We start from the raw sequence: 21,274 nt of genomic DNA, 5'->3' as shown, positions 1-21,274 counted from the left end.
CTTCTTACAACCTCCTTTGAATGGTAACCCTTGGGTGGACAGCCACACCTGGTCCCCCACCCTAATGCTTTCCCCTTCCCTTCTGGTTTTGTCTGCCTGCCTCTTATATTCCTCCTTCGCCCTGTTTAAATTAAGTTGGAGCTGGCGATGGATCGCTTCCATTTCTTCAACGAACTGTTCTGCGGCTGGAACGCTCCAGTTCTCCCCTTCCCCCCCCTGGGAAGGCTCGGGGATGACACCCGTGATTAGCCAAAAAGGGGCTCATCCCCGTGGACACGTTCTCTGCATTGTTGTAGGCAAATTCTGCCAACGCCAGCTTCTCCACCCAATCATTCTCTCTGTCATTCACATAACACCTCAAATATTGCTGGAGGACACCATTAGCTCTTTCCGCCTGCCCGTTGGTTTCTGGATGACGGGCAGTTGAGAAATTCACCTCTACATGCAATAAGCTCATGAGCTTCCTCCAGAACCTGGAAGTAAATTGTTTCCCTCGGTCAGAAACCACCCTCAAGGGGGCGCCATGCAGCCTAAACACATTTTCCACAAACAATTTAGCGGTTTCTTCCGCTGTGACCGCATGTGAGAAGGCTATAAAGTGGGCCATCTTGGTTAACAGGTCTACCACAACCATGATGGCTGTTTTCCCTTTGGACCTGGGCAGATCAGTCATGAAATCTATTGCCACTGCCTCCCATGGCCTTTCCGGCGTGGGTAGTGGTTCTAATAAACCTGCCGGTGCCCGCCTCTCCCCCTTGGCTTGTTGGCATTGGTCACACCCTCTCACATACTCCCGCACATCTTCCCTGACCTTGGGCCACCAGAATTCCCTGGTAACCAGCCACATGGTTTTGTGTTGCCCAAAATGCCCTGCTGTGGGGCTATCGTGCAGTTGCTTGAGTACCTTTTCCCTCAATTCCCCTTCAGGTATGTATAACGCTCCCTTGTAGTACAACGCCCCGTTTCTCTCCTCAAAACCCCCGGGTTTGTCTCCCTCCCTCCTGAGACCCCTGAGTTTGTCCTGGGCGTATTCATCCTGCACCGTTCCCTCTACCAGTTCCCTTTGCCCCACCAATGCCGCCCCACACACCCAGCGGTCCTCGGGAATGACATGGGTCTCTTCGGGGGCACCCTCTCCCTCCAAATATTCAGGTTTGCGTGAGAGAGCGTCCGCCCTAACGTTCTCTGGGCCTGGTACGTAACAAATCTCAAAGTTAAATTTGGAGAACTCCTGGGCCCATCTCAACTGCCGTTGGTTGAGCACTCGCGCAGTTCTCCAATACTCTAGATTCTTATGGTCCGTGCACACTTGCACCTTCTGTTGTGCACCAATTAGTAGGTGCCTCCATCTCCGGAAGGCCTCATGAATCGCAAGAAGTTCCCGGTCGTACACCGTGTAGTTCCTCTCAGATTTGTTCAGCTTTCGCGAAAAGAAGGCACACGGTCGCCACTCTGACCCCTCCTTCCCCAGCTGCAGAAGAAGCACCGCCCCTATGGCTCTGTCAGAAGCGTCTGTTTCGACCCTCAGCTTTTTTTGTAAATCCACATGTAGAAGTTGTTCATCAGAGGCGAAGGCCCTTTTCAGTTCCTCAAACGCTCGCTCCGCCTCCCCCGTCCAAACAAACTTCTTTTTACTGCTGAGACAGTCCGTGATGGGCGCCGTCAGGTGGGCGAAGTTTCGGATGAACTTACGATAAAAGTTTCCAAACCCTAGGAACCTCTGCACATCCTTCTTGGTCTTGGGTGTTTTCCATTCCAGCACCGCTTGAACCTTGCCGGGGTCCATGGCCAACCCCTTGTCTGACAAGCGGTACCCCAGGAATTCCACCTCCTTGGTATGAAACTGACACTTCTCCAGTTTCACCCACAGCCTGTTGGCTTGCAGCCTGCTCAACACTTCTCTGACGTCTCTCACATGTTGCTCCTCATTCTCCGAATACACCAACACGTCATCTAAGAAGGCCACGCAATTCTTGTAGAGCAAAGGCCCCAGTACGTGGTTCATGAAGGCTTGAAAACACGCGGAGCCTGTTTGTAATCCAAAAGGCATAACGAGGTATTCAAATGCCCCCAAAGGGGTGAACATGGTGGTCTTCCATTCATCCCCTTTCCTTATACGTATCAGGTTGTACGCCCCCCTTAGGTCCAGCTTTGTAAAAATCTTTCCTTTCCGCACCCTGGTCAAAATATCATCAATCCTGGGCATAGGAAAAGCCGCCGGCTCTGTCACTGCATTTAACCGCCTAAAGTCACATACCAGTCTCGGCTTGTCCGTGTTTTTTTATCCACAAAAAACACTGGGCTACCCCCCGCTGCCTTGGACTCTCTGATGAAGCCTCTCTTCAGGTTCTTGTCAATGAACGCTCGCAACTCCTGCATTTCCCTGTCTGACATGGCATACAACTTGCCTACAGGAAGCTGTGCTCCAGGGAGTAAATTGATCTGGCAATCAAAGGGCCTATGCGGGGGTAGTTGGTCAGCTTCCTTCTCGCTGAATACGTCGCTGAGATCAGCATACTGTGGTGGCACCTTCCCCTTCCCCATTACTTCAGTCCCTGCCAGGGTGGCTTGGGCCCCTGCTGACCCCTTTCCCCCCCTGCAGTGTTCTAAGCAATGTGCTGAACCGAAGGAAACCACTCTTTGATGCCAGCCCACCAGCGGATCATGTAAGGCTAGCCAGCTCATTCCCAAAATAATGGGAGCGCCTCCCAAGGTGGCCACATTAAACGCTATCAGTTCTGTGTGCCTTGCCACCCTCATTATCATTGGGACGGTCTGCAAGCTAACTCCTCCTCCCAACAGTTCCCTGCCATCGATCGTGGTCACCTGCAGGGGGTTGCTTAAAGGGATAGTCTGTATCTGATGTTCAGCAGCAAACTCCTTGCTCATAAAATTGCAGGAGCTGCCTGAGTCCAACAGCGCCTTTATTTTTAGGGGGTGTCCATTTTGCAGCTCTAGCGACACTTCAATCACTAGAGCAGGTCGAGGAGCTTCTGGCACGGGCACTTTCACTGCTCTTTGGCCTGGCTGCAGTGCCCTGACGGTGGCAACCAGGCGTTGGCTTTTACCTGCTCCGTTTCTCCCTGCTCTCCCCCCTCAACTGCTCCCACCATCCCTTGCCATTCCTTCCTCTGGGGGCAGACTCTGGCAAAGTGGCCTGGCTGTTGGCAGAGATAGCATTTCCGGGCTCCCTTTCCCTCCTTCTTCGCCCCCTCACTGGGCTTTGAAACTGCGCGCGCGGGCTGTTCCGATTTCCATCGGCTCTGCCGGCGGGAAAGCTGGCTCAGGAATGTCTGGAATGCGTAACTCCTTCCAACGTTCCCCTCTCCCTTCCCGCCTCTCCAAAGCTCTTGCCTCCTGGCGCGCTCCAATGGTCAGCGCAGATTTGGTCAGCTGATCCATAGACACCGCCCTGGGGCTCCTGGACAGCTCGTCTTTCACAGCCGAAGAAAGACCTTCTTCAAATAGCATCTGAATGGGTGCTGCCGATAAATCCCACCCCAATCTGTGAATCAGCATGGTAAATTCAGTCCAGTACTCACGGACAGATCTGCTTCCCTGCTTGCAAGCCATTAGCTGTCTGCGCACCACCCCTTCCTCAATATCGCTGGAAAACATGATATCCATTGCACGAAAGAATTTCATAGTGTCCTTTAGGATATCGTTGTGCGTTGCCATCAGGGGTCGAACCCAGTCCCGCGCCCCCTTCTCAAGATGCCCAATTACGAAAGCAACTCGCGATTCCTCATCAGGGAACTCATCAAACTGCACATTCAGGGCATATTGCATCTCGGTCCTAAAGGCATGGTAATCCTTGGGGTCCCCCCCAAACTTCTGCACCAATCCTGGTACCTTTCTGGGGAACTGAGTGGTTCTCCCCTTTTTGTCAGCATCCTGAGCCCTTCTCTCCTCGAGCCTCGCCGTCTGCAGCGCAAGTTGGACCTCCAGAGCTTGATACCTTTCTTCCAAGCTTGGACCAGCTCCAACCCCTGCCTCTCCGGTTCCGACTGGGTTGCTCATGATGCTTTCTCCTGCACAGGCAGCGTACAGAGACTGTCAGACTGCTGTCAGGGGATGGTTAGCTGCTTGTGCTTAAAATTGTGCCCCTTCAGAGTTTGTGCGGCCCCACAAACCTCTGTGTGTGACAGAGCTCCTCAGACATGTCTGCTCTAGTCACTAGTAGAGTCTGACAGTGGCTGCCTGCGGAAGCGCTTCCAGCAAAGAAGTTCCTTAACGGAAACGCGTCTCCTGGACTCACGACGTGGCAGCTTCCGGCGAAGCATGGGTCTCCCTGCAGTTGCTTCTGACACCTCCCCGCTATTTTTGCTGGATGTGTCTCTCACCCCTTTCTCTCCCCTGCTGTTTCCTGCCTGGGCTGCTGCGTCTCTCTCAGCATTACTGAGATCCTCCTCCAGAGACCCCTCGCTCCCCCTCCTTGTCCCTGCTTTGGCTGCTGACTCTCTCCCAGTCTCTGGGAGCCCTACCAACTCCCTTTCCTCTGATGTCAGTTCCCTGACAGATGCCTCCTCTGAAAAGGTTTGGCAGGCAGGGAATCCAACTATCTGACATCGTCTCATTGCTTCCCTCCAATGCTGAACTTGTTGCTGGCTCACTCGTAATCTGGTGATCCACTCAACATCAGTGCACAATGTGTCATATTCTGGACAACGCATTAAAATCCATTGCACTCCAGTCAAGGATTGGCTAAGGTCAGTTGCTACTCTTTGGAACAGGGAGCAGAGCTTACACAATACAGAAATTAAACCCCCAGACTACGGAAGAGAACTTAAATGAATTTCTCAATTTATTAATATACAAAGTTTAGGAGAACAAAATGATGTGAACTTCTGAATGATACAGCATACCTGTAGAAAATGGAGCATAGGTATTTGAATATCTAGAAATGACATAACTAGAAAGTATTGTTGAATATCAGAATTGATATGCAAAGCAAACAGACCAAAAAACCTAACTCCTATCTCCCTCTAGACTATCTTGTTGTGAGAGAAATATAAGTTCCCAAAACACAAAATTATTAAAAGATAATAGTTTACAAACTACGGGCAGTACACCAGGACTCATTGTAGTCATGGGCAAAGCAAGGTAGCAAAACATTTCCTCCCATCTTCCGGTTCATGTGAACAGGACTACATAAAAGCTGGGCTAAGAATGAACATAATCCCTTTCAGAGGTGGAAAAGGAGGAACATGGAGGAGTAGCTGTGTTTCCTTTATGCACTTCTGGACATCAGGAACATGGACTATTTTAAGAATCAGGTGTCCCCTTAATTTCTGGTTGTCAGGTGCTCCTTTGTGTTCAGATCAGGCCTCAGCACAATAACGTAACACTTGGGAAGGAAGATGCAGCCCAGAAGCCCAGCGCTGGAGGCCAACATAGAGAAGATCTGCACGGCCACCATGTACTTGCCCTTGGTGCTCAGGTAGGTGGGCACAAAAGAGACCCAAACACTGCAGAAGACCAGCATGCTGAAGGTGATCAGCTTGGCTTCGTTGAAGGAGCCAGGCAGCTTCCTGGCTAGGAAAGCCACCGTGAAGCAGGTGGCAGCCAAGAAGCCCAGGTAGCCGAGGGCAACGTAGAACATGGCCACAGACCCTTCGTTGCATTGCAGGACGATCTCTTCCACCTGGGAGCGCATGTCAGGCTCTGGGAATGGGGGAGAAGAGCCCAGCCAGATGGTGCAGATGAGAACTTGCCCCCCAGAAGAGGAGATGACAATGGAGTTGGCCAGACTCTTGCCCAGCCATCTCCTCACCCTGTTCCCGGGCTTTGTGGCCAGGAAGGCCAGCACCACCGTGATGGTCTTTGCCAAGACAGAAGAAACAGCAACTGAGAAGATGATGCTGAAGGCCGTTTGTCGGAGAAGGCAGGTCTCTTTCCTTGGGCGCCCGATGAAGAGGAAGGAGGACAGAAAGGAAAGCAGGAGGGAGACGAGGAGGATGTAGGAGAGGTCCCGGTTGTTGGCTTTGACTATGGGAGTTTCCTTGTATTTAATGAAGATTCCCAACACAGTGCCTGCTGTTATAGATAAGAAGAGGGCAACGGAAGCTAAAAACATTCCTAAATATTCTCCATAAGTCAGGAAGGTGGTAATCTTGGGGACACATTGATCTCTGTCCTTGTTTGAATGGTGATCTTCTGAGCATTTGGTGCAATGTTCTGCATCTGGGGAAGAGAAAAAGAGTGGCTGCAGCATCAGTTATATCCCTAATGATCTGAACTCGATTACATTTTGAAGAAATCCTAGAGATTTCTTCTTCCAGGATGTAATGAAGGTGATTGTAAAGACGTTGAGGAAGGAGCCACATTCCCCAATGTCTGCAGAAATCTCACAAAAAGTGTGTGAGACTGGATTTCTGCCCTGTGTTTACTCTCTCCAGAAATACCTTCCCCCTTGGAGTCACCCACCTTCCTGGGCGGAGAAGGTCCCTTCCGCACACCGAGCACAAGCATAGCAGCAAATGGGCTTTCCTTCTAGAACCACCTTGGCATATCCAGGTCGACATTTTTCATTACACCTGGAACGAGGCACGGCCTAACCAGAAAGACAAGAAGGTGCAACAAAGAGGAACAGTTAGGAGTATTTGTTTGTATGTAATTCACTCATAGAGTGAGTTCAAATGGATCTCTGGGCTGCAGCCTTTGACCCCTCATCAGGGTCCTTTCAACCCCCCACTGACCATTGGGGTGACCAGAATATCTTGTTCTTCATAATTCGTTCGGGACAACTGAGGTTTGCGCCACAGAACTCTGATTCCTCTTCTCCATTTACCTGCTTCCCTGCTTAATAAATCTTCAAAGAAAATGGCAATGGAGTCTGAAATGTGATTTCCCCAAAGTTCAGGATTCGGATAATCTCTCAATCACTAATTAAGACAAATTTAATATAACTTTTCCAAATAGTGGTTTCCCTCACTCTGTTTTTGAGGCATGCAAGGTTTCCTCTTATTGCTGATGAATGCCCTAGTTATTTCTAGTTCATATGCCATTCCTTAACATTAACCTTATATTACAATAGGAGGGTTTTTTTTAACTTCTCATCCTTCACCAACAGCCGTGCACCTCTCAATTTCTGCACATACAATAGTTTAACATTTGCAACATCTACAAGTGAGCTTACTCCATAAATTTAAAATATCCACAATAAATCAGTAATTATCATTTCTAAAATAAATTACTTTCCATCCTTCTGCATGTATGAAAACCCAATAGTTCACTTTTACTAGGGGCTTTCCCTTTTCTTCTTATCTACGTAGTCCTTTCTGTCGAAGATTCTGGTGTCTTCTCTGAGGACCTCTGTGCTCTATCCTTTCTTTGAGCACCCCAAATTCACCTCCTATCTCAGCTGCTGTGAAAAGAAAGAGTGGTGGTTGCAGCTGTTATTGACGGTCAAGACACCATTGGTCAACCTGATATCCTGATATGGTCATTTTTCAGCGGTTGTTTAAGGAAAAACATAGTAATCATCTCCTAGCCTTCTCCCTTTGTGATTCCCCTTACCTTGTTGAATTTCCTGGGCCACTCAATGGCTTCTGGGTTAATGGTGAACTTTATTCCAGCAGACGTATCTCTCCTTATATTCCCAATTTTCAAAATGTCATAAGAGATATTGGGAAACATCACCCAGTTCACAATATCAAAGTCCGCTGGTAGCTCCCAGTTCTCATCCAAGCACAGTCTGCCTCTGGAAGTATTCAGGCACTGGATTTCTCTTAAGAAAGGGTGAAGCTGGAATGGCAGGGGAAAACACCAGCATTAAGAAAACGGGAAGCCAAGATGGATATCTCAGTCCTACTCACTTCAACCTCTTATGATTTGGGGCTGCGTGTATCTCATGTAGACTGGAATTCCTATTCAGCCATTTTTATTACTACAGACTCTGCAAGTGCTCCAATTTTCCAGGGATGTCCCTGAATTAGAGACAGTTTTTCATTTGATCCTGGAATTTCCCAACTTTGCTTAGAATGTCCCTATTTTCATTGGAGAAATGTTAGCAGATGTGGAGTTATCCAACCCACAAGGCGTCCAATCCTATATCGGGAATTTTTATTATGTTTAATATTTTAGTATGAATTTCTTTATGTTGGGAGCTGCCCAGAGTGCTGAGGCAACCCAAAAAGACGTGTGGGGTATAAAGAGTGCTATTTTTCTATGGCACCCACCTGAGAGGTGCCAAAACTGAGTTTCAGTGAGTTCCGCCTCTAAAAAGCTCTGGATATCAACAGTAAACACTGGTCAACAACAAATTTGTTGTCTGCGTTTTTTCAGTTGATTTAGAACGAATCTGATGCACTGAATCCAAAAATCACATTGGTTTTGTTCAATCAGGTCAAGTTTTTGAGCTATGGCCACATGTCATTTTTTAGCGTTTTTGTTCACATGTACGCTTGTGTGGAGCATTTTATAAGAAGTTGGTGGGGGTAAAATGCCATGTCAAATAATTGTTTTGATTGGAAATGATTATTTTAATGACAAGAAGTACTCAGGTCCAATAGTTCTGGGTGATTATGTCGAAAAGGGATCAGTTTGAAGTCATAAAACCTTGAAATGTTCCATAAATTGGTGCGGCAAAGCATAAAGTTATTTTGGTATTAAACTTGGTGACCAGGATAAAGCTTGGGTGCCACACATGGTGTGCAAGGCATGCACTGAGACTCTTCATGGGTGGACCAATGGCAAGAGGAGTCTGAACTTTGGAATTCCCATGGTCTGGAGGGAGCCGACAAACCATGTCACTGACTGCTACTTCTGCGCTCTTGATGTGACTGGGATCAACAGAAAGAACTGGAGCAGCCTCAAGTATCCTGATCTTCAATCAGCACATCGTCCTGTAGCTCATTGTGATGAAATTCCAGTGCCTATCTTCGGAGAACTTCCTGACATTAGTGACGAAGATGCCTCCAGTGTTGAAGGACATGAAGAAGAAGTGGTTCTTGATGCTCCACATCCATTTTCCCAAAAGGAGTTGAATGATCTAGTTTGCGACCTCAGCTTGTCAAAGGACTCTGCCGAACTGTTGGCATCCAGACTGAAGGAAAAAAACCTCTCTGACAGTGCTTGCATCAGCTTCTTCCGCAACAGGCATCAAGAGTACCAAGGCTCTGGACAAGGATGGTGACTGATTCACTTACTTGTGCCAGGCTTTTCCAGGATTGACCATGGAGAACTTGAAAGCTGGCATCTTTGACAGTCCTCAGATCCGTCAGCTCATCAGAGATCCATAGTTTGGAAACTCAATGAACGAAGTGGAACTGGAAGCGTGGAAGGCATTTGTTCTGGTAGTGAAGAACTTTCTTGGCAACAATAAGGCCAGAAACTACGCAGAACTTGTCAACAACATGCTGACTGCTTTCAGAAACCTGGGCTGCAACATGAGCGTCAAGATGGACTACCTATTTTCACATATGGACCGGTTTCCTGAGAACCTGGGTTCAATGAGTGACGAGCAGGGGGAGAGATTCCATCAGGACATGAAAGAGATGGAGACCAGGTATCAGGGTCGCTGGGACGCAGTCATGATGGCTGACTACTGTTGGACTCTGAAGAGAGACCTCCCTGCCGCTGAGCATTCCAGGAGTTCCAAGAAGTTCAAGCCCTGAAGTTTGAAAAATGGTGAAGCAACATGCAATTTACGTGTACTTACCTTTATCAATGCCCACCATTCAGTTTACAGTAATCCATGTTTCTATCAGGTAATCAATATATGTTGTTGGAAAAACATTTTTTTTCTCTTAAAAACATATTTAGGATGATATGTGTTGACAAAAATCAGCCGATAATGCCACAAAAATGTAATCGATTTTGTCACAAGATCTGATTTTTTTCAAATCAACATAGCACAAAAACCTGACCTGATGGAGATAAATGGATGCCATTTCCTGATTCAGCAGTGCAAAAATACCCTAAAGCTGTTGTAGAAATCTAGACAACATTCAAAAAGTAAAAAATTGTTGCCCAGTGATTATCATTATGGAATGGGACGTTTCTATTTTCATCAGAGAAATGTTGGGCTGTATGCTACAATTACTAATACTAATAATAACTATGATATTCTGCATGTTTATCCACAGTCAAGATCAGCATCTGTGTGGACTGCAGTTTGCAAAACGGGGAAGGAAATACCTGCCACGGCTGTAGCCTTGCGTGTCCCCATTGCTCTCCTTCCTCCACCATCAGCCTCCTCTGGGATCTCGATGAAAGCGAAGCATGCAAGGCCTGAGCCACAGCCTGAACATTGATGTAAGTGCCATAGCTGTCATGAGACAGGGCTCTGTCCCGCTCCTCTTGGGGCAATGGCTGCAGGTTCTCCTCCTCTCTGCATCTTATCCTGCCTTTCACGGACAACAGATGCTTTGAATATGAACACCAAAATGCTTCATCAAAATAATACTCAAGATTGGTCTGCCATGTATATTTGTCACCTTTGCTGCTCCTTATTCCAGTCTGAATTTCAAAGGACAGAGAACCATGGAGGTGCTGGAATATATCTGGAGGGAGGTAAATGCCAGCTCTGATTTCTAGCAAAGCTGTTGTGATCCAGACTTTTCCCCCCATTTCCTTCTCATAGAAATGATGTATTACCACGTATGCTAGGATACTCAGTGCACTGGTTATATAGGAAACAAATACCCCAACTTGTCTCCATAGGAAAAAAGGTTCCCCAGGCCAGAAAAATTGATTCATATCATTTTCTGGTACTCTTTTTGATAAAGCAATGCAGATCCCTTTGCTGAGCATCAGAGGTTTCACAGCGCTCACAAATCTTTCTCCATCGTCATTGTCTGGAGTGAAGAGGCCAATCCACGTCCATCCAAAATACAGGAGCAATTCAACAATCCCTTGGTACTGACTTTCCTCTTTGGGAGTCATCCGGTAGACAAAAGGGAACAGGGTTTTACCTGCGAGAACCTGGGCAGTGAAGCCATAACTGATCTAGCAAGGAAAGCAAAAGATCACCAATTTATTTTACTTTCAGCATAACGGGTATTTAATCATATGAAATGCCTGATATCTAAATCTCTGCTGGCTGAGGCTGATGGGAGTTGTAGTCTGAAACATCTGGAGGTGTCAAGTTAGTGAAGGCTCAATTTTGAAAAAGGGATGTTGGATCCATAGCTCAGGATTTTCCCATTTTGAAAAATATCCCTGCTTGACCTATCCAAAGAGAAAGTAGAATTCTACGCAGTTGAAATTCTCTGTCCCTCCATGCTCTCCCACTACTTACCTGTGGGATTTTGTAGATGCCTGACAAGGCTGAAATCACTCTTGAGATCAAAGTGTTGCTTCTTTCAAGAACAGCCAGCAGGGGATTCTGTTCTCCACAGTGATAATTGGGAATATTGCATCCACTGCCTGCAAGCAGCTCTAGCATGGCGTCCGAAGTCATCCTTGCATAGCAATGGTTCTCATAGAGGTTGTAGCCCAGGGTGATGTTGGGTAAGAGCCTGAGATCCTGGTTGATCTCTACGATGGTGAGCGGGAAAGGCAACACGTGCCAGTGAAACCTAGGTGCCTCCCTGCAATAAATGAATCCTTTAAAAAGAGTGAAACTGATATTCATATTAATGGGATGGAGGAAACATTATATAATCCACACAGATTAGTATTTATTTATCCTTTTACATTAATATCAAACCTTTTCCTGTCTAGCATAGAACAAAAATTTGGAGATCTCTGCTCCATGACCGGAGCTTTGATGCAAACAGCACACAGAGCTGTTCAACAGTGGAAGAGACTCCCTCCGAAGGTGACCATGTGTCATGGATGCTTCAGGTGAGATTCTTCCGGGTTCCTTCCATCTCTACAACCCGAAGATTCTTTTCTACTATGGTTCTATGAGTAAGAAATGAAGGCGCCCCTCAAAATGTGTGATATACTGGGAAGTTGCTGCAAGGGCTGCTTTTGCTGCAGTGGTCTTTGGCTTCTTCCAAGGGGCTGGACTATAGGTAGATAAGAGACAATTTGATAAAACGAGGAGAAGCACCAAATACCTCAGTCCCCTTTTAGTTACACATGAGGCCTGGTGGCTTTCTGGTTTGAGTGTGTGGTAAAATCTATAATTTTGCCCATGTTTGGATCAGTGACTCCACCAATGAGGACACACACTGGTCTGTATTCTTTTATATAATCATTTTATTTGAAGCATAATGTTCAACCCTTAATTTTTTAAAAAAGCAGTGACAGAAAGGAAAAAGTGCTGAGATTGGAGGAGGAAACCTTTAATGTAGCCCATGGTGAGCTGTAGGTCACCTGTGGTATTGTGTCAAGAGAACTGGGCTAAGGTTGTTCACAAATGATCCAAATAGAATAAACATAAAATAATTTTGGCAGCTTGGAAATTGCTTGAGTTTCATGCCTTCCTCTGGGATAGGAAACAGGTACCTATGGATTCCACGTGAAGAAATATCAAACATCTCACTACTTAGAAATGAGGCCAGTTGTGTATGTGAAAAAAGGAATAATTCCTTTTCACATTTTAGAGACCTGACTCCATGAAGAAAGAAGTCTCCTGATTCATATTATTTTATTCATCATTTCAATTAAAGTACATCTTTTCTGCTCTTCAGCCACCAAACGTCACCCAGAGGATCTTAAATTCCATTTGTAAAACTAGCATTCCCTAACGACAGTTTCTGAATTGTCCAAATGGAATAATATTGAATAAAACCCTTGAGCCTTGGGAATTGCCTGAGTTTCATGGCATCCTGCAGCTCGGGAAATTCAGTGCATCCTTTTGACTCCTGACCAGATTCATTGGCATCCTTGCATTCTACTGAAAGCAACACAGAATCAAAGGTAGGAGAGTGTTTCACTAAGGAAGACCCAGGGAACAAGGAAATGGGAGAGGTTTGGGTGGGATCTTTTAGTGGACCCCCCAGCTCCCATCAGCCCAGCCAGCAAGACCAATGGTCAGGGCAGGGTAGACCTGCAACATGAGGACAGCCTTGGCTCCCTAGCCCTGAGAAAGGCGCTCTTTCCTTGATAAATAGGAACCACTAGGACTGGAGGACCATGAAACCTATCCACATAGGATTTTATATACCTCTCAGCCCTGGCGAAGGGTGTCTGAGAAAAGACGTATGGAGTTTCCTTATAAAGGTATTTTGGAGATATGATCCCAGTGATGAGAAAGTCTCCAGGCCAGTAGTAATTGCGAGCATCCGTTTGATCCCTGACCAGATTCAAGGGGCACTTCGCCTTGTGGTTCCCGCAGACTCCAAAGGGCATCATGAGCAGCAGAAGCAGCAACAGAAGGAGCAGGGATCTCATTCTGGCTCTGCTTCCTCCTCCTCTTACCTGCCAAGGAGGCATAGCAGAAGAACCCAAAGACTCTTGCAAGATCAAACTGCCTGGGCTTTCCCAATCTGCGTGGTTTTCATCTATATCTTCAGAGCTAGGAAGCACAAGGCAGGCACACCCCTCTTTTGCCAACTCTGCATCTTGATTCTGTCTGTCTCCAACACAGGAAATATTCTCTGCACCAACTTTTTCTTTCCCAGACACAGTGCAATTAATATGGTCATGCTACTTTCTGAGGCTGATGTAACCTCCAGAAATATCTCCTGAGCATTTAGAAGAGGAGATGACTATAATTTTGATTATTCCAAGTGGAATAAGTTTCATCACAAAAACTTTCCGAAGTCTTGAATCGCTCAGGCAGCAGGTGCAGAGCTGGAGAAAAACATGATGGAGAAAAGTCAAAAGGTGTTTTTGGGAATTGGAAGTTTGGCCTGAACTTTGCTCCCAAGGACCAAAGAAGGAGCTGGATCCGACCATGGACTCTCCTTCCTTGGAGGTTTTGAAGCAGAGTTTGGATGGCTATCTGTTAGAGATGCTTTATAGAGCCAGTGTGGTTCAGTGGTTAAGAGCGGTGGACTTGTAATCTGGTGAACCGAGTTCGCTTCTCCGCTCCTCCACATGCAGCTGCTGGGTGACCTTGGGCTAGTCACACTTCTCTCGTCTCTCAGCCTCACTCACCTCACAGAGTGTTTGTTGTGGGGGAGGAAGGGAAAGGAGATTGTGAGCCCCTTTGAGACTCCTTAGGGTAGTATGATGGGATGATTAGCTGCTTGTGCGTAAAATCGTGGTCCCTCAGAGTTTGTGCAACTCCACAAACCTCTGTGTGTGACAGAGCTCCTCAAACATGTCTGCCCTAGTCACTTGTTGATTCCGACAGTGGTTGTTTGCGGAAGCGCTTTCAGCAAAGAAGCTCCTTAACGGAAACGCGTCTTCTGGACTCACGACGTGGCAGCTTCCGGCGAAGAATGGGCCTCCCTATGGGAGCTTCTGACACCTCCCCACTGTTCTCGCTGGACGTGTCCCTGATCCCTCCCTCTTCCCTGCTAGTTCCTGCTTTAGCTGCTGCGTCTCTCTCCGCATTCATGAGACCTTCCTCCAGGGACCCATCTCTCCCCCTGCTGGTCCCTGCTTTCGCTGCTGACTCCCTCCCAACCTCTGTGAGCCCTTCCACCACCTGTCCCTCCGATGGCAGTTCCCTGACATCCACCTCCCCTCCAGGGCCCCCTTCACCCCCGCCCATTCCCTCTCCTCTGGGCGGTGAGGAGGTAAAACCCCGAAAAGAATCCTCTTCATCTTCAGACGTCTCGAACATTTCCCTCCATCGGTCTTCGTTCCGGCTCACTGAATCCTCCTCCTCCTCGGAATCAGGGAACCCCTCCAACTCTTCTTCTTCGTCGGTGGTGGCAAAGTATTCCCTCCGGAACCTCGCCACTGGCTGAGGTTTACGTGGGAACCTCTGATGAAAAGTTTCTATTAAAACCTCGTCGTCGACATCCTCTGCCATGACCCAGGTGTTTTCCGACTCCGGTTCCCCTTCCCACATTACCAAATACTCTACTTGATCTCCCTTCCACCTGGAATCGAGAATCTCCGCTACATGGTAGCTGTGTTCCCTCTCCTCCATTGCTGGTCCCCTAGTGACCCTCCCTTCTCTGTCCCCTTTATACGGTGACAGCAACGACCTGTGGAAAACTGGGTGCAGCTTCATGTGGTTCGGTAACCGGAGTCTGAAAGCCACTGGGTTGACCTGCTGCGTGACTTCAAATGGGCCCAGTCTTTTGGGTCTTAACTTCTTACAACCCCCTTTGAATGGTAACCCTTGGGTTGACAGCCACACCTGGTCCCCCACCCTAATGGTTTCACCTTCTCTTCTGTTTTTGTCTGCCTGCCTCTTATATCCCTCCTTGGCCCTGTTTAAGTTAAGTTGGAGCTGGCGATGGATCGCTTCCATTTCTTCTACGAACTGTTCTGCAGCTGGAACGCTCCAGCTCTCCCCTTCCCCCCCTGGGAAGGCTCGGGGATGGCACCCGTAATTAGCCAAAAAGGGGCTCATCCCCGTGGACACGTTCTCTGCATTGTTGTAGGCAAATTCTGCCAACGCCAGTTTCTCCACCCAATCATTCTCTCTATCATTCACATAACACCTCAAATATTGCTGGAGGACGCCATTGGCTCTTTCCGCCTGCCCGTTGGTTTCAGGATGCCGGGCAGTTGAGAAATTAACCTCTACATGCAGTAAGCTCATGAGCTTCCTCCAGAACCTGGAAGTAAATTGTTTCCCTCGGTCTGAAACCACCCTCAAGGGGGCGCCATGCAACCTAAACACATTTTCTACAAACAATTTAGTGGTTTCTTCTGCCGTGACCGCATGTGAGCAGGCTATAAAGTGGGCCATTTTGGTTAACAGGTCTACCACAACCATGATGGCTGTTTTCCCTCTGGACCTTGGCAGATTAGTCATAAAATCTATGGCCACTGTTTCCCATGGTCTTTCAGGTGTGGGTAGTGGTTCTAATAACCCTGCCGGTGCCCGCCTCTCCCCCTTGGCTCGCTGGCATTGGTTACACCCTCTCACATACTCCCGCACATCTTCCCTGACCTTGGGCCACCAAAATTCCCTGGTAACCAGCCACATGGTTTTGTGTTGTCCAAAATGCCCTGCGGTGGGGCTATCGTGCAGTTGCTTGAGTACCTTCTCCCTCAATTCCCCTTCAGGTATATATAACGCTCCCTTGTAATACAATGCCCCGTTTCTCTCCTCAAAACCCCCGGGTTTGTCTCCCTCCCTCCTGAGACCTCTGAGTTTGTCTTGGGCGTATTCATCATGCACCGTTCCCTCTACCAGTTCCCTTTGTCCCACCCATGCCGCCCCACACACCCAGCGGTCCTCTGGAATGACATGTGTTTCTTCTGGTGCTCCCTCCCCCTCCAAATATTCAGGTTTACGTGAGAGAGCGTCCGCCCTAACGTTCTCTGGGCCTGGCACGTAACAAATCTCAAAGTTAAATTTGGAGAACTCCTGGGCCCATCTCAACTGCCGTTGGTTGAGCACTCGCGCAGTTCTCCAATACTCTAGGTTCTTATGGTCTGTGCACACTTGCACCTCATGTTGTGCACCAATTAGCAGGTGCCTCCATCTCCGGAAAGCCTCATGAATAGCAAGAAGTTCTCGGTCGTACACCGTGTAGTTCCTCTCGGATTTGTTCAGCTTTCGCGAAAAAAAGGCACACGGTCGCCACTCTGACTCCTCCTTCCCTGGCTGCAGAAGAAGCACCGCCCCTATGGCTCTATCTGATGCGTCTGTTTCGACTCTCATCTTTTTTTGTAAATCCACATGCAGAAGTTGTCCTTCAGAGGCGAAGGCCCTTTTCAGTTCCTCAAACGCTCGCTCCGCCTCCGCAGTCCAAACAAATTTCTTCTTACTGCTGAGACAGTCCGTAATGGGCGCCGTCAGGTGTGCAAAGTTTCGGATGAACTTACGATAAAAGTTTCCAAACCCTAGGAACCTCTGCACATCCTTCTTGGTTTTGGGTGTTTTCCATTCCAGCACTGCCTGCACCTTGCCGGGATCCATGGCCAATCCCTTGTCTGACAGGCGGTACCCCAGGAATTCCACCTCCTTGGTATGAAACTGACACTTCTCCAGTTTCACCCACAGCCTGTTGGCTTGCAGCCTGCTCAACACTTCTCTGACGTCTCTCACATGCTGCTCCTCATTCTCCGAATACACCAACACGTCATCTAGGAAGGCCACGCAATTCTTGTAAAGCAAAGGCCCCAGTACGTGGTTCATAAACGATTGGAAGCACGCCGAGCCTGCTTGTAAGCCAAAAGGCATAACGAGATATTCAAATGCCCCCAAAGGGGTGAACATGGTGGTTTTCCATTCATCCCCTTTCCTTATACGTATCAGGTTGTACGCCCCCCTTAGGTCCAGCTTGGTAAAAATCTTTCCCTTCTGCACCCTGGTCAAAATGTCGTCAATCCTGGGCATAGGGAAAGCCACTGGTTCTGTCACTGCATTTAACCCCCTAAAGTCACACACAAGTCTCGGCTTGTCCGTGTTTTTTTTATCCACAAAAAACACTGGGCTACCCCCCGCTGCTTTGGACTCTCTGATGAAGCCTCTCTTCAGGTTCTTGTCAATGAACTCTTGCAGCTCCTGCATTTCTCTGTCTGACATGGCATACAACTTGCCTACAGGAAGCTGTGCTCCAGGGAGTAAATTGATTTGACAGTCAAAGGGCCTATGCGGGGGTAGTTGGTCAGCTTCCTTCTCGCTGAACACGTCGCTGAGATCTGCATATTGTGGTGGTACCTTCACCTTCTCCATTACTTCTGTCCCTGCTAGGGTGGCTTGGGCCCCTGCTGAACCCTTTCCCCCTTTGCAGTGTTCTAAGCAATGTGCTGAACCAAAGGAAACCACTCTCTCATGCCAGCCCACCAACGGATCATGTAGCGCTAGCCAGCTCATTCCCAAAATAATGGGAGCTCCTCCCAAGGTGGCCACATTAAACGCTATCAGTTCTGTGTGCCTTGCCACCCTCATTATCATTGGGACGGTCTGCAAGCTGACTCCTCCTCCCAACAACTCCCTGCCATCAATCGTGGTCACCTGCAGGGGGTTGCTTAAAGGGATCGTCTGTATCTGGTGTTCAGCAGCAAACTCTTTGCTCATAAAATTGCAGGAGCTGCCTGAGTCCAACAGCGCCTTTATCTTTAGGGGGTGTCCATTTTGCAGCTCTAGCGACACTTCAACCACTAGAGCAGGTTGAGGAGCTGCTGGCATGGGCACTTTCACTGCTCTTTGGCCTGGCTGCTGTGCCCCGACTGTGGCAACCAGGCGTTGGCTTTTACCTGCTCCGGTTCTCCCTGCTCTCCCCCCTCAACAGCTCCCACCATCCCTTGCCATTCCTTCCTCTGGGGGCAGACTCTGGCAAAGTGGCCTGGCTGTTGGCAGAGATAGCATTTCCGGGCTCCTTTTCCCTCCTTCTTAGCCCCCTCACTGGGCTTTGAAACTGCGCGCGCGCGCGCTGTTCCGATTTCCATCGGCTCTGCCGGCGGGAAAGTTGTCTCTGGAATCTCAGGAATGCGGAACTCCTTCCAGCATTCCCCCTTCCCTTCCCGCCTCTCCAAAGCTCTCGCCTCCTGGCGCGCTCCTATGGTCAGCGCAGATTTAGTCAGCTGATCCATGGAATCCGCCCTAGGACCCCGGGACAATTCGTCTTTCACAGCCGAAGCCAGGCCTTCCTCAAATAGCATTTGAATGGGTGCCGCCGATAAGTCCCACCCCAATCTGTGAACCAGCATAGTGAACTCAGTCCAGTACTCACGGACAGATCGGCTTCCCTGCTTGCAAGCCATTAGCTGTCTGCGCACCACTCCCTCCTCAATATCGCTGGGAAACATGAGATCCATTGCACGAAAGAACTTCATGGTGTCCTTTAGGACGTCATTGTGCGTTGCCATCAGGGGTCTAACCCAGTCCCTCGCCCCTTTTTCAAGATGCCCAATCACAAAAGCCACTCGCAATTCCTCGTCGGGGAATTCATCAAACTGCACATTGAGGGCATATTGCATCTCTGTTCTAAAGGCATGATAGTCCTTGGGGTCCCCCCCAAATTTCTGCACCAATCCTGGTACCTTTCTGTTGAACTGGGTGGCTCTCCCCTTCTTGTCTGCATCCTGAGCCCTTCTCTCCTCAAGCCTAGCTGTCTGCAGCGCCAATTGGATTTCCAACGCTCGGTACCTTTCTTCCAAGCTTGGACCCGCTCCAACTCCTGCCTCTCCGGTTCCGGCTGGGTCGCTCATGATGCCTTCTCCTGCACAGGCAGCTTACAAAGACTGTCGGAATGCTATGATGGGATGATTAGCTGCTTGTGCGTAAAATCGTGGTCCCTCAGAGTTTGTGCAACTCCACAAACCTCTGTGTGTGACAGAGCTCCTCAAACATGTCTGCCCTAGTCACTTGTAGATTCCGACAGTGGTTGTTTGCGGAAGCGCTTCCAGCAAAGAAGCTCCTTAACGGAAACGCGTCTTCTGGACTCACGACGTGGCAGCTTCCGGCGAAGAATGGGTCTCCCTATGGGAGCTTCTGACACCTCCCCGCTGTTCTCGCTGGACGTGTCCCTGATCCCTCCCTCTTCCCTGCTAGTTCCTGCTTTAGCTGCTGCGTCTCTCTCCGCATTCATGAGACCTTCCTCCAGGGACCCATCTCTCCCCCTGCTGGTCCCTGCTTTCGCTGCTGACTCCCTCCCAACCTCTGTGAGCCCTTCCACCACCTGTCCCTCCGATGGCAGTTCCCTGACAGGTAGTTATAAAGCGGGATATGAAATCCAAACTCTTCTTCTTCTAGTAGGCCACTTTGGGTGGATTTGATTCCTGCCAATCCCTTCTGGTTCTCCCCCTGAAGGGAAGTAGCATGTTGGTGGTTTTGAAGCCACTTCAAGTGAATTTCCACCCCCTCTTTGAAAGGCTTCTCCAACAGAGGGAAGCTCTCTGGGGTTGGATGAGGGGAGAAATGTTGCTCTGAACTTTCGACTCTCCCTTCCCCTTCGACATGTTCTGCAGAAGGAGAGCTTCTGTTGCACATGGAGACAACTTGCTCCTCGTCTTTGAGCAGAAGCTTCTCTACTCATAAACAAATTTTGTGCGCAGAAGCCAGGCTAGCATTCTAACAGCTTTGTTATTCTTTATGAATTTATTTATTAATATTTATTTACTTTCTTACTTAATTATTTAATCTTTCATAAATTCCATGCACTATTTTTGCCAATCACCCCTAGAGAACTTTACGTTAAGATAAGTCAGGACCATCATAACAAAGTTTACAGCCTTACTTTAGAGCATTCCAAAAGTTAAAATAATAAAACAGAATCAAATTACCTCAACTTCCTAAGAATCTGGGTGAATGCTTTCTTTACTACATTTAAATAATATATATAATTATTAAGTCTCCACAGATATTCCAATCACTTGTCTTCGTATACTGTTTAAAAGAAAAAAACAAAAAACCCCACACATTTTCTTCTTGACTCCCCACCCTCCCTTCTCTATGTTTGTTTTTATTACTTCTTTTTATCAGATGTTTTAAAAAACATGTTTTTATTATCAAAGCCCCAATGTCGTATTTCAGTAATGCGCTGCTTATATTTCAAATCCTGCCTTTGACTTCATGTATGGATGATAGTCCCCTTCATGGATCACTGCCTTGCCGTGGCGAAGGGGCTTGAATAACTCAGAGAAGCTATGAGCTATGCCGTGCAGGGCCACCCAAGATGGACAGGTCATAGTGGAGAGTTTTGACCAAACGTGATCCACCTGGAGCAGGAACCGGCAAGCCACTCCAGTATCCCTGTGAAGAAAACTCCATGGACAAAGGCAACAGGCATATAAAAGTTATGACGCTGGAAGATGAGCCCCTCAGGTCGGAAGGCACCCAACATGCTACTGAGGAAGAGCGGAGGACAAGTACAAGTAGATTCAGAGCTGATGAAGCGGCTGGGCCAAAGCCGAAAGGACGCTCAGTTGCGGATATGCCTGGAAGCGAAAGGAAAGTCCAATGCTGTAAAGAAAAATATTGCATAGGAACCTGGAATGTAAGAACCATGAACCTTGGTAAGTTGGATGTGGTCAAAAATGAGATGGCAAGAATAAATATTGACATCCTGGGCATCAGTGAACTAAAATGGACAGGAATGGGAGAATTCAGTTCAGATGACCATCATATCTACTACTGTGGGCAAGAAACCCGTAAAAGAAATGGAGTGGCCATCATAGTCAACCAAAGAGTGGCGAAAGCTGTACTGGGATGCAATCTCAAAAATGATAGAATGATCTCGATATGAATAGAAGGTAGACCTTTTAACATCACAGTAATCCAAGTTTATGCAACAACCACTGGTGCTGAAGAAATTGAAATTGACCAATTCTATGAAGACTTACACCACCTTATAGA

General features: G+C 48.0%; 1 protein-coding gene across 1 annotated transcript; it reads right to left on the bottom strand.

Moving 5' to 3' along the window:
* Positions 1-4,778: 4,778 nt before the first annotated feature.
* On the bottom strand, positions 4,779-13,331 carry LOC309523053 (vomeronasal type-2 receptor 26-like). The gene is made up of 6 exons (XM_082206837.1): positions 13,061-13,331; positions 11,243-11,534; positions 10,141-10,950; positions 7,519-7,746; positions 6,427-6,553; positions 4,779-6,183 (listed from the first exon to the last, which is right to left on the bottom strand). Exons 1-6 carry the CDS (start codon positions 13,327-13,329, stop codon positions 5,285-5,287), a joined length of 2,625 nt encoding a protein of 874 aa, XP_082062963.1. The 5' UTR covers positions 13,330-13,331; the 3' UTR covers positions 4,779-5,284.
* Between the last annotated feature and the right edge of the window lie 7,943 nt (positions 13,332-21,274).

Source organism: Podarcis vaucheri, assembly GCF_965113315.1.
Source record: "Podarcis vaucheri genome assembly, chromosome: 18".
Lineage (NCBI taxonomy): Eukaryota > Metazoa > Chordata > Lepidosauria > Squamata > Lacertidae > Podarcis > Podarcis vaucheri.
Note: the sequence above shows the minus strand (reverse complement) of the source record. Positions and strands in the feature narration are given on the sequence as shown.

What these genes read in the sequence shown, in the direction of transcription:
- LOC309523053 (XM_082206837.1), bottom strand. Translation starts at nt 13,329, where the DNA reads ATGCCTCCTTGGCAGGTAAGAGGAGGAGGAAGCAGAGCCAGAATGAGA. An exon ending in CCCTTCGCCAGGGCTGAGAG is followed by an intron (nt 11,535 to 13,060) that starts GTATATAAAATC and finishes CATTTATTGCAG; the next exon opens with GGAGGCACCTAGGTTTCACT. An exon ending in CAAGGCTACAGCCGTGGCAG is followed by an intron (nt 7,747 to 10,140) that starts GTATTTCCTTCC and finishes CTGCCATTCCAG; the next exon opens with CTTCACCCTTTCTTAAGAGA.